This window comes from Mycteria americana, chromosome 5 (genome assembly GCF_035582795.1).
Source record: "Mycteria americana isolate JAX WOST 10 ecotype Jacksonville Zoo and Gardens chromosome 5, USCA_MyAme_1.0, whole genome shotgun sequence".
NCBI lineage: Eukaryota > Metazoa > Chordata > Aves > Ciconiiformes > Ciconiidae > Mycteria > Mycteria americana.
Window position 1 is genome coordinate 34,668,634 of NC_134369.1, and position 14,550 is coordinate 34,683,183.

General features: G+C 36.1%; 1 protein-coding gene across 9 annotated transcripts in view; it reads right to left on the reverse strand.

Annotated features, from left to right (window-relative positions):
- The window catches only part of PCNX1 (pecanex 1), a 94,456-nt gene that overhangs the window by 23,672 nt on the left and 56,234 nt on the right, over nucleotides 1-14,550 (reverse strand). For all 9 annotated transcript variants that reach the window (XM_075502890.1, XM_075502893.1, XM_075502891.1 and 6 more), the window contains 9 exons: nucleotides 11,992-12,102; nucleotides 11,418-11,509; nucleotides 10,032-10,141; nucleotides 8,183-8,288; nucleotides 6,343-6,435; nucleotides 4,587-4,737; nucleotides 2,479-2,620; nucleotides 838-1,015; nucleotides 322-430 (listed from right to left, as the gene is read on the reverse strand). In XM_075502890.1, coding sequence (XP_075359005.1) covers nucleotides 322-430; nucleotides 838-1,015; nucleotides 2,479-2,620; nucleotides 4,587-4,737; nucleotides 6,343-6,435; nucleotides 8,183-8,288; nucleotides 10,032-10,141; nucleotides 11,418-11,509; nucleotides 11,992-12,102 — 1,092 coding nt within the window. The remainder of the gene's footprint in view (nucleotides 1-321; nucleotides 431-837; nucleotides 1,016-2,478; nucleotides 2,621-4,586; nucleotides 4,738-6,342; nucleotides 6,436-8,182; nucleotides 8,289-10,031; nucleotides 10,142-11,417; nucleotides 11,510-11,991; nucleotides 12,103-14,550) is intronic.

A 14,550-nucleotide genomic window follows, 5' to 3' on the forward strand; every position in this document is an offset into this window, starting at 1 on the left:
AAAAGTCAAGAACTAAAACCATAGTTAGTGACTCTTGAAAAAGAGAATGACTGTCAGAAGAAAAGCTGTGTCATTTTCAGAATGAAATAACTCCTGCTTCATGTTTCTTTTATGTCAGAATTCTATTCCTACTCTATCTGCTACTGTATAATTTGTAGCATTCTAGCAAGGCAGAAAGTGTGCACAGTTTTTCATAAATACTCAGCAGACAAACCTGTTCATTCAGTAGATTTAGTCCATAATACATAATCCATTATAATGCAACATTCAGAAGTTATAAATATACAGCTTCAGGAGAAAGTCTGCATTTTCAAAGGATACGTGGCACAGCAAAGGGCTGGGCAAAAGCATGGAAGGCAGATCCCCATGTGATCTGCCAGGGAGCAATGTAGGTATATACAAATCTCAATTTATAAAAGAGTTCCCAAAGCTACAGGAAAAAAAAGAAGAAAAAAAAAAAGAATAATTTAGTGATTTGGCTGAGAATCAACCTGCTTTGCAGTACACAAATATCCTGAGGAATTTACTGGTCACCCTAGAGTTCTTAATGGTCTACCAGAAGCCTTGAGACTTACAAAAAGGATGTAATAAGGAAGCAAGTAACATAATATGCACTTCATTGTTCTACTAACAGAAACTCATGAGATGTTTAGAAAGTTACATATGCTTTCTCAAGCAAACGTAAGTGCTTTGGGAAGGAGAAGTCTTAGCTGTCTTATAGCATATTGATTACAGTACCAATAGGACTGATGATCTGGAAGATTACCTATCAGTTAGGACTATCTGTTTTCCCTTTTGGATGACCTGAAACGCCTAGAAATAGAGAGTTAAAGTTACCTTGCTGAAGAGTATGGACATGAAGAAGAGATCTAGCAGCATGGTCTCAGTAAAACTTTTGTAATCAAAAGTAAAGAAGAGCACTGTGAAAATAACAGTGACATACTGGCACGTTGGGCTACTGAATGATGAACGCAGTAACTTCAAGCCAGCTATTGTGATCATTAAAGCACCCAACCTGTATAAGAAATTCACACAAAACAGTTACTTATCTGCTGTCTGAAAGGGGTTTAAAGACCACCTAAATTGTTGCTGTCATGCAATGCCAATCTCTTCAAACTCAAGGTTTAGATTTGGGTTTGTTTTTGGAGTTTTGGGGGTGGTTTGGTTTGGGGTTGTTTGTTTTCTTTTTTTTAAAAGACAACTTCAGATTTTTTTTTTTTTAAAGGTTACTATCCAAGTCTTTCTATCAGTATTCTCAAGCCAATCAATGTTCAAGGATTAACATTATTTGTAAGAGTCTCACAAAAAAAAGAAAAGGTGAAATATCAGAGGTGAAATACCCTTTTACTCTGAACAGAAACCTGGTCTTTAATTTAGGTTATGAATATAAGAGAGATGCAAAAATGCTAGAAGTGCTCTAGATTAATCAGCAAAATGATGTTAATGAACACTGGATTATCATTACTTTCTGCATGACTATACTGCTCTATCTTATATTGGGGGAACCACAACTTAATGATAAACTTACAGTGATATTCTTTTTTCAGAGATAGTAACTGACAGATCAAACAGTTATAAAAATAATGTTAAAGTAATGTAATGGCAATATTCCTCCCAAAGGTCTTGTAGTGACATAAGTAATAAACCCAAAGCAAGAACTTCCTAGCTAGAGGGATTATTAAACTTAACCAAAAAAACCAAAACCAAAAAACCCCAAAAAACTCATACCCAAAAAATCCACCACCACCACCAAATACATATTCCATTTTGTTTCAAGATTTATTTTCCCTATAACACTTCTGTTTTAAATCAATAGAACTTCAAATCCAAAAAAGCAACCTAGTCGCTGTTCTTTGAGGCAAAAAAATGCAGGGCCTATTATTGAACACTCATTTGCTGAGACAGTCAGACACACTGCTCAAGGGATTATAACTAAGGCTCAATTTAAGAGGCAGTGTGCAATTCCATCTGGATACGGATTATACTTAGGGGCTGGAAGGCCTGGGGAATTCCTTGACAAGAGCAGAAAGCTGTAGAGGGGCTGCAAGCTGGCACACCAACTCAGGGAACGTTACACAAGTCTTAAGTTTACACCTGATAAAATACCAGAACGTATTGTCGCTATCTTGAACTTGCAGTCCAGATAATCATATCGTAGACTCTGAAGATCAACAAGGAAATTCAGATATCACACTACTAGATAATTCTGCAACCTGCCATCTTTATAGTATATGCTATGAATTGAATGATTTATCTTTGTGTGGGTTCCTAGTTTAATACTGTAATAGTCCATTCAGTTTAAGTCAGCAAGGTGACTTGGTTCTAGAAGAGCTTTCAATTAAAGAAAAACTTTATTTATTCCTTGCCTTAGTTTTAAGGCAATAGCATTAACTGTCTTCCCATTGAGGCCAGAACTCACTATTTCATTTCCCACCACAGCAGACATACTCAGATTACTTGATAGCCTTTTCTACTTACTCAGTATCCAGTTTCTTTGGACTAGCAATATTCTTAGCGCTGCTACTAAGCTCATTGAGGACTATCAATGGATAGATAACATTCTTCTCTACAAAAAGGAGCCAAATGTGAAGTTTCTCAAACCACATAACATGTGCAGCATCTATCAAGAGATGTATTAAAAAGAAGAAGTGAGATTGCACTGTCAAATCAAACTCGGCTAACAGAATAAAGGTTCTTGATCCAAGTAGTTTGTGGAGCCAAACACTAACCGTATTCTCATACTGGACTTTCATAGTTTTATCTAACCAAAATAAAGAGAAGGTCCTTCTAAGCTGCTGTCGGTAGAATCAGTAGAGTTTTTGCACTGTTACACATCTATACAAAATGTATTACAATATAACAGTTTGCAAGCTACTTGCTTACTGCACATGGCAGGAAACAAACTGGGTTGCCACCTCTTCAATAATTTCAACATCGATACTGATGAAGCTGTATGACATTACGCATTTTATCTCATGCAAAAGGATATTTTCCAACTATATTCAAACCAAAACCATTCTGGCTTACAACTCTACAATACAGAAGAGCATATGTAACCTGCCAACACAAATGTCTGAGACTTAAGAACTTCTTTAAAACTTCTACAATAATTGCAGAATATATAACAGGATTGCTATGTTTTGAATTAATGCAAATGAAGATAATGAGAAAATTTCTTCTACAAGGCGGTACAAATATAGGCTGGAAGAGCCTGTGTCAAAAGTTATGTTTAACACTGCCGCATACATAAAGGGTTAAAGATATATTTGAAAGAGGCTAGAAAAAGGCCCACCCCTCTTCATTGCTACGAATGACTGCACATGCCTAGATGAGCCCCAGCAAAAACTGAAGTTCCTTTTCTACAGCAGAAGCCATAAGGACAACTAGTCATTGACATGGCATGAATTTTCTTTAAGTTACAGGAACCAAACTGGGAGATGCTACAAACTTGTATTTAACATTACTGGGTATGACTTTCATCTTTCCTGAAAACACTGCTACTACATATGGAAATACTGAAGTCGGGTATCAGCAAAAGGGCACCAACCGTAGCATCTCTAGTTTCGTAGATTAAAAATCTAAGGCATACAATTGCACTTTTCACTTCTTCCTCCAAATAGAGTTGGCGATAGTATTACAATTACTATTCATATTTATCCATCTTTACACCCAATCACTGAAAAAAGCCCACAATTTAGAAATCAGTGAAAAGACCACACCGCATAGCTGCTACAAAGGTAGGAAGTTTGTGAATCAATTCTGATAATTCTCTGTTCCTGAAAGCAGCAGAACGCTTACTTTCTTTTCATTACTGTCTTACCTTGAAAACTAACTGAAGAGGAAAAAACAAAATAGCTTCAGTTGTTTCTAAGCCATTTTTGATAGAAATTTCTTAACTCTGCTGTTAACAACAAAAATGTTGCAACAGTGGAGACCCCACAATCTACTGCTACATTTATCCATACTGGAAAAATGATCAGCAGTGTAACTAACTTGGTATTTTCCACAGCCTCCAGGGAAAGATTTCATGAAAACATAGACTTTAACACAAGGTGCAAGTGCGTGTCTATGCAGATCAACTAGCAAGACTGGTCCCCTAGTGTGTTTTCCACTAGTAGGCCACTTGCACTACTTTCTGTTGTTAAACATGTCAACAATACCATTAAGAATCAAATCCATGCCAAGATGAAACCTCCAACAGCATTCACCATACCTAATCCTCTACAACATTTGAAAACTTACTATCTTGAAGAAATACCTAGTGAAACACACTACCTTTATAAAAAAATTAAGGCAATCATTAGCACAAACTTTGCAACTTAAGATTTTGAAGACTGTGCTTTAATGGAACTGCTGTGAGATAATGTTAGCACATGTAATATATTACCATCATCAGTTAAGAGATACATAAAATGTCATGGAATCAAAGCATGAGGAACTGAGAAACCAAGACATTTCTAGATTAGATGTCATTAAATACTCCAGTGGTGAGAGTAATAAAGAAAAGAGGTTAAGTGTACCAATTGGCAACACAAGCTGGTCAGCAACTACAGCAAGTTCAAAAAAGTGTCATGGATGATACTTACTTCGGACTTCAAACTGATAGTATTCCTTGGTTTTCAGCAGCGGGTGAGAAAAACAATGCCAAGGAAGTTGCTTTCGGAGTTGAGGCAGAACATAATGGGTCACAAAGCCTACCGTACCCACCAATGCATAGAGAACATAACTTAAAATAGGCTAAAAAGAAAAAAATGAAGAAATTAAGGTTTGTGTTTTATAAACAAATTCATACACTAATAATGTAATACCTTTTCCACCATCTAGGCAGGTGCTCCTGTAATAGTAAGCTGGGAATGTATTTCTTCATGAGAAGCTGTACTAACAACTTTAAAATCAAACAAGAAATGCCTGTGAGAGAATAAACCATCTATTTCTAACAAATTTTCACTAAGTTGAGAAGTGTTTTAAAGTAAAAATAGTACACCAATCTTCCTTCATAGTCCATTGCTTCTGACCCATCTGCATTTCATTTTATAAATGATAAAGCTATTATTCTCTAAAGGCTGAACCCAATTTAAATTTTCATCTGCTGGATAAAAGGATGTATAAAGCATAAGGAAAAACAAATCATTCGTCTTGTATTCTCTTGAGAAGGTGAATAAGAAGCCTCCCACCAAGACCAAACTTTCACATAAATCACAAAATACTACTATATTAACATGGTATGAAGACTGGATTTCACAGTAATGCTTTCTATACATTAAAATTTTCTCTACATTTCTAGATATGTCCTAGCAAAAATAGGATTGCATTACCTTGTTATAAGCTCTTGATTCAGAAATTCTGTGAAGCCTAAGCCTATTCAGCTATACAACTTGGCATATAGCCAAGTTTCTCAAACATGGGAGAAAGCAACATTCGAGAGGAGCGCTGAAGTCCAGCCATACAACAGAAGAGATATTTTTCTTAGAAAAAACTAGTACACCTGCTTAAGTAGGACACTTCACCTGAAAACCTGAAGCTACCTAAATGCACGTGCTTTTTAAAATTAGTTTCTTGCTTTAACTGTAGGCAGCAGTGGGAAGGTAAAATCCTTCTAAAATACATGCAAGAAACTTTCATTTGCCTGACATAAGGCTGTTCATAAACTAACCAATGGTTGCATTACAGGAATACGAAAATAAAAAATTCAGTAACTGCAACTCTTTAGGCAAATGTCTCTACTTAAAGAAATTCCAGCACAGGATCTGGTCCCATGTCATCATCATCAAGTAGGAATCATATATACACATTAGAAGTATCCAAAGCAGTAATAGTAGCTAGACTGACAAGTGAAAAACTTGAAACTCAAACACCCTTTGAAGGTCTGTATAAATAACCATTCCAGTAAAGGGGTACTCCCCTATACTATAGTCTACGAACAGCCATGTTAGCATGCAATTGCTGAGTCAAGGTTCAGCCCCTCAATCTTTAAAAATCAAACCTTTTAAATTTTCTTTTTTTTAAAGTTTCATTTTTCCTTACTCCAAAATGATCCTGACACTATTTAACTGAGATAGATGAAGCAAAAGAGGGCATTTTGTGTCAGAGACTAAAATAAAAATCCAGAATGTAAGAAGAAACTAGAAAAGAGCAGGGGAAGAAGATTTTTGGAGCACATAAAACTGGAACGTGAAGATCTTCAGTCATGTACTTGTCACACTATATATTTAAAGACCATCTAAAACCAGTCAGGAGACCCGGTGCACTACCAGAATAAGTGTTAGACAGACACAGATAAGAATATCACATTAGAGTATTTGTATATAGAAGACAAATGGCAGACATGATGGAACACCTTACCTGTAAAACTGTAAATACTGTACTGACGTGAATTGCAAAATAGAGTACACCAATGACTATACACACAATCAGGTCAGACTGCAGTCGTTCACTCTGGGGAGTCAAAACAAAATAATTTTAGAAAATACCAGCTTTGGTTGTCTTCTTCAGATTCTTAATGCTTATCAGCAGTAACACTGAAACTGATTAAAGATTTTCAAATTATGCAAGTGTTAATTACTTCCACTGAAGTTATCAGAAATTTCACAAGATAAATCTTACGGCTAAGAGTATTAGTTCAAATGAGTTAAGTAGAAAGATGCATACCCAAACTGGGGCAGGTGAAATTAATATACCCAATATATACTCTCTCTCATTCTGGACTGTTAGGGGTTATAAGGACACCCCTACAGCACTGATGAAACAGCTGGAAGGGCTAACCAAACTTCCCATTTATGATCAAAGAATTGCTTAGACTATGGGACAATTAAGACCTCTGGAAGACAGCTGCCTAGCCAGAGCTAAGGACCAGGTGGAACAACTAGGCTCTTTAACCCTTTTTCCCCCCTCCTTTGCAGAAGGGTAAAGGATAGCTTTGGAATGACCCTGAGGAATGAGTATGAATTTTCTGTTACCCCTAAAAAATGAAGACAAGCTGTTGATAACAGGCAAAAAATAACAAAACGAGTAATGCTAGACTCAGTCACAAGGGGGCAATATGTGCTTAGGGCCATTACAACTCCGAGTCTCCAAGTTTAGACTTGTTCCCACTCTGTAAATACAGTATTATTTTCAGCCCAGAAAAAACATTAAAAGATTAACTACTCCAAAATCGGCCAAATAATTACACACAGCAATTATTGCTGCAAGGTTTTAACTTCTTGGGATACGTTTATTTTTTTTTTAAATCAATAAGTCCAGATTTAAAAAAACACTGAAAGAAAGACTGTATCATAATCCTCAACAGCCCTACCCCCTTGGTGACTAACAACACAGTTTGAGAGCTAAAGAGGAGCTTGCAGCTCCTACGGTCATTCTTCCCTGTTAAGCTTTAAAACAATTGCAGTTTCTCTGCTCTAAATATTTACTTGTAGTTTCCACACACTGCACCTTGTCACAGTTGTGCCTACTACACTAGGAGAAACCCATCTATACTGTTATTCCCCTGCAGCCAAGCCCTACATAAGGTTAAATGAACGTCCAACGTTCTTTTGTACAAGTTAAACATACTAAGGTACTTAAGTCTTTTACTTACTGCTCCACTGCGTGAAAAAGAATAATGTTTAAATATTACTACTTTCATGAGTATTTAGAGTGAATTTGTACCAAAAATTCAAGGTATGTGCTGAAGTCAATGGAACAGGTTACATCTGCTGTTTAAAAAAAAAAAGGCAACACAGCCCACAACACTTTCCACTATTTTTATTTTCTGCTTCTGGAACAGCATGCACAAAGCTCTTGCTCACAATTACTAGAAATACTGAGTTAATATAGTTTTGCCACCATTAACTCTTTCCCACTAACCTCTGCACAAAAGCAAGTTATCATTTATTATTATCATATGAGCTAGAAGAAAATCCTCAGTGATACTTCACTGAATTCACACTAGGTAATTCCAGTTCTCTCACATGCCTCCTTTTAAACAACTTAAATTGTAATATAAGCATTATACTCTTCATATAGTAAACTGGTTCATCTGCAGATTTAAAGGAAATGCTCTGATATCCATTCTAATCAACACCATGATAATTAACAAGTGTGTGAGCTAAGTAAGATCCAGACCAACGCTACAGAAACCAACATAAAGTAAATGCTAGATTGAATTAAAAAAAAATAAAATAAAATTAAAAAGCCTACTTACCACAGAATTTCTAAGCTTTTCAGGTAAAGGATCTTTTACTTCAGACAGAGGATCCTCGGGGTTTTTGTCTTCAGAATTAGGAAAAAATTTTGATTGCACTAAAGAGCTTGAAGACAGACAAAAAAGAACACTCTGAAAAGCATGTATTATTCTATGTGGTTTTAGAAGAATAACGAAGTCAAAAGTTCTATTACAAGTTGATTACAAGAAAAAATAGTCCTGGCATGTTAATGCTTTCACATGGCTGAGCAAATTAACAAAGATGAGTTCTCAACTTTTTAAAATAATTAGTTCTCTGGTTGCACACAATGACCACCATTAAAAACAAGTAGCCAGATGTTGTTCAAACAGCAGTTTCTCCAGTTCCAACAGGAGTAACTGAACAAATACTGAATTTTAAGTGGAGTTCTCAGTATTCATGAAACAAAACTTTAGTTCATAAATAACTGAACAGAAATGTAACTTGGTGCAAAGTTCAGAAGCGGTCTATTTGTCAACACCAATTAGAAAACCAAGAATTCCTTGGTTTAATTCAAACTTCAACAGCAACAACAACAAAAAATCTATACTACTGTGATTAATTCATGAATTAGCCATGCTGACCAAACTACTAAATTCTTAGCAGACCTTCCTGGTACTAAAGCCCAAAAAACTTATCCCTAAGCTTTTAGAAGACCATATGCAGCGCTACTAGCCATACCTAAGCGTCTCACAACCCCTCAATGTGATTGTTCTTACAATACCCTATGTGGTACAGAAATATGTATTATTTCATTCTATGGACAGGAAGCTCACTACAGAATGAGCCCTAGATCTTCAAAGACAATTACATATTGCAGTGTATTGCAATGCTTAACTGTGCCACAACTGGCTAAACAGGTGAATCTGCAGGTCAAACATAAGCATCCAGGCTATAGTACTTGGAAAGAACAAAAGAACAGGTATCTAGGGACAAGGACCTCATACCAACTGGGTAAAGTCACCTGAACTAAGAGTAACAGGACAAGGTTTAGTTGTCAACCCAAAGGTAAGAATTTTCTTTCTGTGTGAACACTCACGAACCATTAATCTCCCTGTTCACAGAAGGGGCCCCTCACTATCTACCCCAGACTACTGCTCATCAAATCCATTCAACATTATGCCTAAATTTAAATCCAAGTTCAAGCTCTATCTAACCCAGGTATGTGATTGAGCCTCTATTGGCTATTCTGTGGGAGGTGTTTCTCCTACTGGAACTATTTTGTTTTACACACATAATTATTAACTGAATCAGAAATACTCTCATCATCAGATCAATACTCCAACTCAGAATAGCAACACGAATGCACGTTTCCCCGTGCTAGACAGGAATGCTCATCATCAAAACAGATCCTTATTGTTTTGCATCAAAGATGAAATTATTTGAACAAGTGCTTTAAGCGTACATTCAAGATAAGAACACAGTAACAAATTAAGTGAGGGAAACAGTTCAAAAAATCCACATGGGGACTTCAGCTTAAACTAGTGCTTTGAGCACCTCTTTAAATACAGAATGGGTACAGGTTGTTCAGCACAAACACACCAGCAGAAAGATGGCACCTGACCGGCATTTTGGAGAACATCAGCAGGCAGTTAAATCAGATTTTGGCATGTAAGTGATTTACCAGAAGTCACAAAGAAAGGCTGTCATTAGAGGAGGAACTAGGTGCAAAATCTGAGAATTTCTCTCTAACTACTGAACCAGTATCATACTATTTTTTATAATGTTGGTGATTACCAGTTCAAACAGTACTACTATCTAACATTATAAATAGCGTTCCCTTGCAACTTGCTTCTTCCTTGGGGAAGGGACACAAACTGAGTCACTTACAAAAGTACAGAAGGGTCACTACTTTGTCTGCTGAGATGATACGATATTGCCACTAACAAACCACAAAATATGGAGAAGAGAACTGGAATATGCTGCCCATCCCAAGAATCCTAGAGACAGAAATGAAGTGTTAATAAAAAGGAGACAAAGTATATAACACTTATCTGACATACAAGAATTATGTATATCATAATAAGAGAATGGAAAAATTAACTACAATTCCACAAAAATGAAACAGGACTTTTAGTACAAAATATTGTTCAATATTTACAATGTCTAACTATAGATCAGAAACTCTAACATAGTGTACATCCCTTAAGCCTACACCATCTTAATCATTAAATAGTCATCAGTTTTCATAACCCTTATGAAGAATTTCCTGCATTCCTTGAGACCACAGGTTCTGAGAGTTGTGTTTAGTCACTTCTTAATTTTGAAAGTTACATATGTTTTTACTCAGATTTATTTTTTTCTAATGTGCTGAATTCAGATTAAACCAGTGGTTTTATTTTTGTTTTCATGATCTGTACTGGATTTGCAAAGATGAGACAGTGATTCTTTGCTAAAGCTTGTTTATCTTGAACAGATGTGTTTACAAAAGACTAATGAGACAAATGCACAGAAAGCTAATGATGTTCTGCGGGTGATAGCATCATGGGAGTACCTCCTCTAGCAACTTTTTACTCTCTGTGACAGAGTGGAAAAAAGCCAGTCAACTTTGAGTTGGAAGGCGCACATGCTACAATTAATCACGAACTGAGAGCATTTGATTATTGACACATACCTGAAACCAACAGACAGAACCAACACCACACTCTTTTCAAACAGAATGGCATTTCCAGCAAGGAAAAGCTGTTGGTTTTGGGCTTCCCCCCTCCCTTTGCATGCTAACTATACCTTTTAGATAGGCACACATCTTCACTTTGAGACTACAAACTATTTCCTGGTTTCTTTTCAAGTAAAGATTAATTTGAAAAGACTATTTCTGGTTTGCAACACTGGAAAAAATACTCACATGAGCCATTTTGAGGGCTTAACAAACCAATACATGAAGACTATGCTAGAAATAAGCCACTTACATGATTTTTTTTTTTTCCCACCAAGAACCAATGTAGAATGGAACTGATGGTAAATGTCATGTGTTTTTGGCCAAAAAAATAGCCTGTTAATACATGCACAAATCATACACCTTTTAAAAGCAAAAAATCTGCTTTGTTCCTGCATTGCATCTCCTTTATTGACATCACAGCTGAGCAAGTATAAAACCCTACCAAATCAGACCAATATTTCTAATTCACTTTCTGCATATTTAAGTATCTAAGATACAAGGAAGCAGAGAACAAAACCCAAAACATTAGTGTATGCTGTGTCTAAAATTCTGCTCACCTTCAGGGCACCATAGCACAGTCCATACAACAATGCTACTGCCACAATACTACAGATAAAACTGTAAAGTGCTGCAAGCAGGCTTGTGGTAGCTGAATATCATAGAAAAGAAAGAAAAATTAAAACAGTATTATGTAATTAGGTTAGAATACAAAATACTTCAGATTGTTTAAGAAATATATCAGCCCCCTAGTTGCAACACCCCTCTGACATAGAAAAAAAACCCAGCCCACAGCAACTACTTCTATTTTCCCGTACAAATGATTTTTTTAAAGAGCAATTTATGTGGCTTTATTTGCCTCCTCATTTATTCAGCAGCATTACCATGGGAATGGTTAACAACCGCAACAGAAACCAGTTGAGGAAGAGAGTATACTTCTTGACTTACTAGGACAGTAATTCTATTTCTCAGTAATCAATCAGAAGACATTTAGCCTTTTTAAAAATACAATTAGTATTCTATGTTTAGAGGGTAGGAATACAAATAGTGTAATTACTAAATTTTTTTAACTAGCCTACTAATCCGATGGCTGCTCCTCATGTAATGCTTTTGCCACTGACATAAAACACTCACCATTGCCACCAAAGACATGAATATCCAGCTGTTCACAGAGATACATCACAAATGTATTCACCTGAGGCAGGAGACCAATGAAGAATACTATAGGGAAACATAGTGTAAACACTACGGAGGAAACAAAATAGTTGAAAAAGTGGTGAATATGAAAAATATAGCTTGGTAATGTACTCTTCAGTTTAAGTTCTAGGGTATCACACACACCATTTAACTCAACATCACTGAAGTATTTCTACTATTATTTCTACGGAAAACATCCATTATGTACATCTCTACTTCAGTGACTCTGACCTGACTAAATATAGAGGTTACATAGACCAATGGTCAGAAGATTTCTTGTACTTCTGTTCTAATCACTGTAGAAATGGACACAAGCCAATTCAGGCTTTCCATTTTTATTTAGCAGAGATCAGCCAAGAGTGTTTACAGATTAGAAGATTTGTAAGTTTTCACTCATTTTAAGTGAGGCTTATCTGAGCCTAACTGCCTGTCTGGAGTTACAGGAGCAAGCTAACACCAGCCACGCTGACGTAAGAGAGGCCAAGCATTTCACCTCTGGGTTTTCTGCCACTAACAACATCTGAAAATTTTACTCATTTTCCCACACCACTTCTCAGAAGTTCTGATCCTAAATTACTGGGTTTTGTTTTAAATGAAAATGGGTAACTGTATGAACCATCAAAACCTCTGCAAATTCCAGGACTTAAGAATGCAAAGATAAATGAATGCCACTTCATTTTAACACAGAGAATAGTATGTCCCAACCTGTATATATAATCTACTTTCCATCTTAAGGAATAAAAGATGAAGAAATAACAATCTTTTACACAACTGTTAAGTAGTTCAGATATAATTCACAAGCAGCAGCATATCGTAAGTTCTAGGTTCTGAGGGACAGAAAGATCAAACCATGAAAGTAACCCTAGCAGACAAAATCTGACAGTTTAGGGAGGATTTTCTATGACCTTCTTGACTTGTAGCTTCAGTGACCAAAAGAAGAAACTAATTTTAAAGTATCCTGTAAAGAATCACAAGTCTCAATTTTAAGTTTCTAACTTTATATCCACAGAATGGTTGGATACTAAAGGGTATCACATTAGAAATATCTACAGCAAGACAGGTACTGAGAATCTGATTTTTTTTTTTAATTTTTTTTTCCTACTCCTTGGTAAAGTTAAATAACTAAATGTTGTTTAAAACCATGTAGGTCCCAGGCCTGGGAAAAACATCGAGTTCTGCATCTTTTTACTGATACAAAATAGGAAATATAAGACTAAGGACCAGCTATTCAGGACCTGAAGAAAATATTTTTCAAAATTCTCAAGTCAAACCTTTATCTCAAATCATTACTCAAGGAAGCCTACATAGGAGGCAAACAATAAAGTGTTCTCTCACTGACAGGTTAAAAAGTTGTTTTGTGAAGGCCTGTAAGTTGAACTGTCTTGGGTCTGTTGAAAACAAAATTACAAAATAGGTCTGGGAATACACAATTTACAAAAAATAGTCCAGCAAAAAGCCAACATTTCTGATGGCTTTTGAAGTCCATAACAGAACTGCTCTCTGATGGGGACCCCCTAGGTGAAAACAGAAAATTGTTATAAACGTGGGTCAGATTTAGACCAATTAATCAAGTCCAATATGTAGGAGACAAAAAAAAAAAAAAAAAAAAAAAAATTTATACCAGTCTTCACTTGTCTGTTGACAAGGACACAGCAATTATGTTATCTAAACATGAAGTTTGCCTTGCCCTGCACCTGTGTTGTTCTAGTAGCTATGCCTGGGAATGGGAAAAAAGGCAGCTGAGTTTTTGACTTTGTGCTAACAAAGTATGTTTGCTAGCAGCCAGCTTGCTTTGCGATACACACAAAGCTTTTTGGAACAGTGCTTCAGCAACATTAAGAGTTACTCCAAAGGCAAGGGGGGGTGGGGGATGGTGGTTTAGGTTTTTATTTCATTGGGTTTGGGGTTGGTTGTTTTTTTGTTTTCTTTTCTTTTTTTTTTTTTTTTTTTTTAAATAAGAAGTGAGAGCTGTTCTGGCAATCTGATTTTTTTATTGGTAGAACCACTAAGAAATATAAACCACATAAGCTGGTGCAAGATACCCAAGAAGAACACAAACATAAGGATCAAAAAGCATTCAGAACTCTTGAACTAAGAGGTTTTAAAAGTAAATCCCAAAATGGACACTGCCTGGGGAAGATGCCAGCACATCCTTAATCTTAAGTACTTTTAAAAAGTTGGTCACTTTCACAATACAACACACCACCTACATACACACCTATGTATTACCTTATGGGGATATGGGTATACATTATGGCAATGACTCAAAGTGACAGGAAAAGGAAGAAAAGACTTCTGAAATTGACAGAGCATAAACAACGGGAAATGAAGCTAGTTTTACATCTTGAATTAGTCAAAAGTATCTGCTGTCTTAAGTTCTTTTTCCATCACAGATACAGAATGAAGTATGCCAGTGCATTAATAGATCCACAGAATCTGTAAAAAAGCACCTTTGGAAACACCTGGACAATATTCTGTTCATAAATAAGTGGCTTA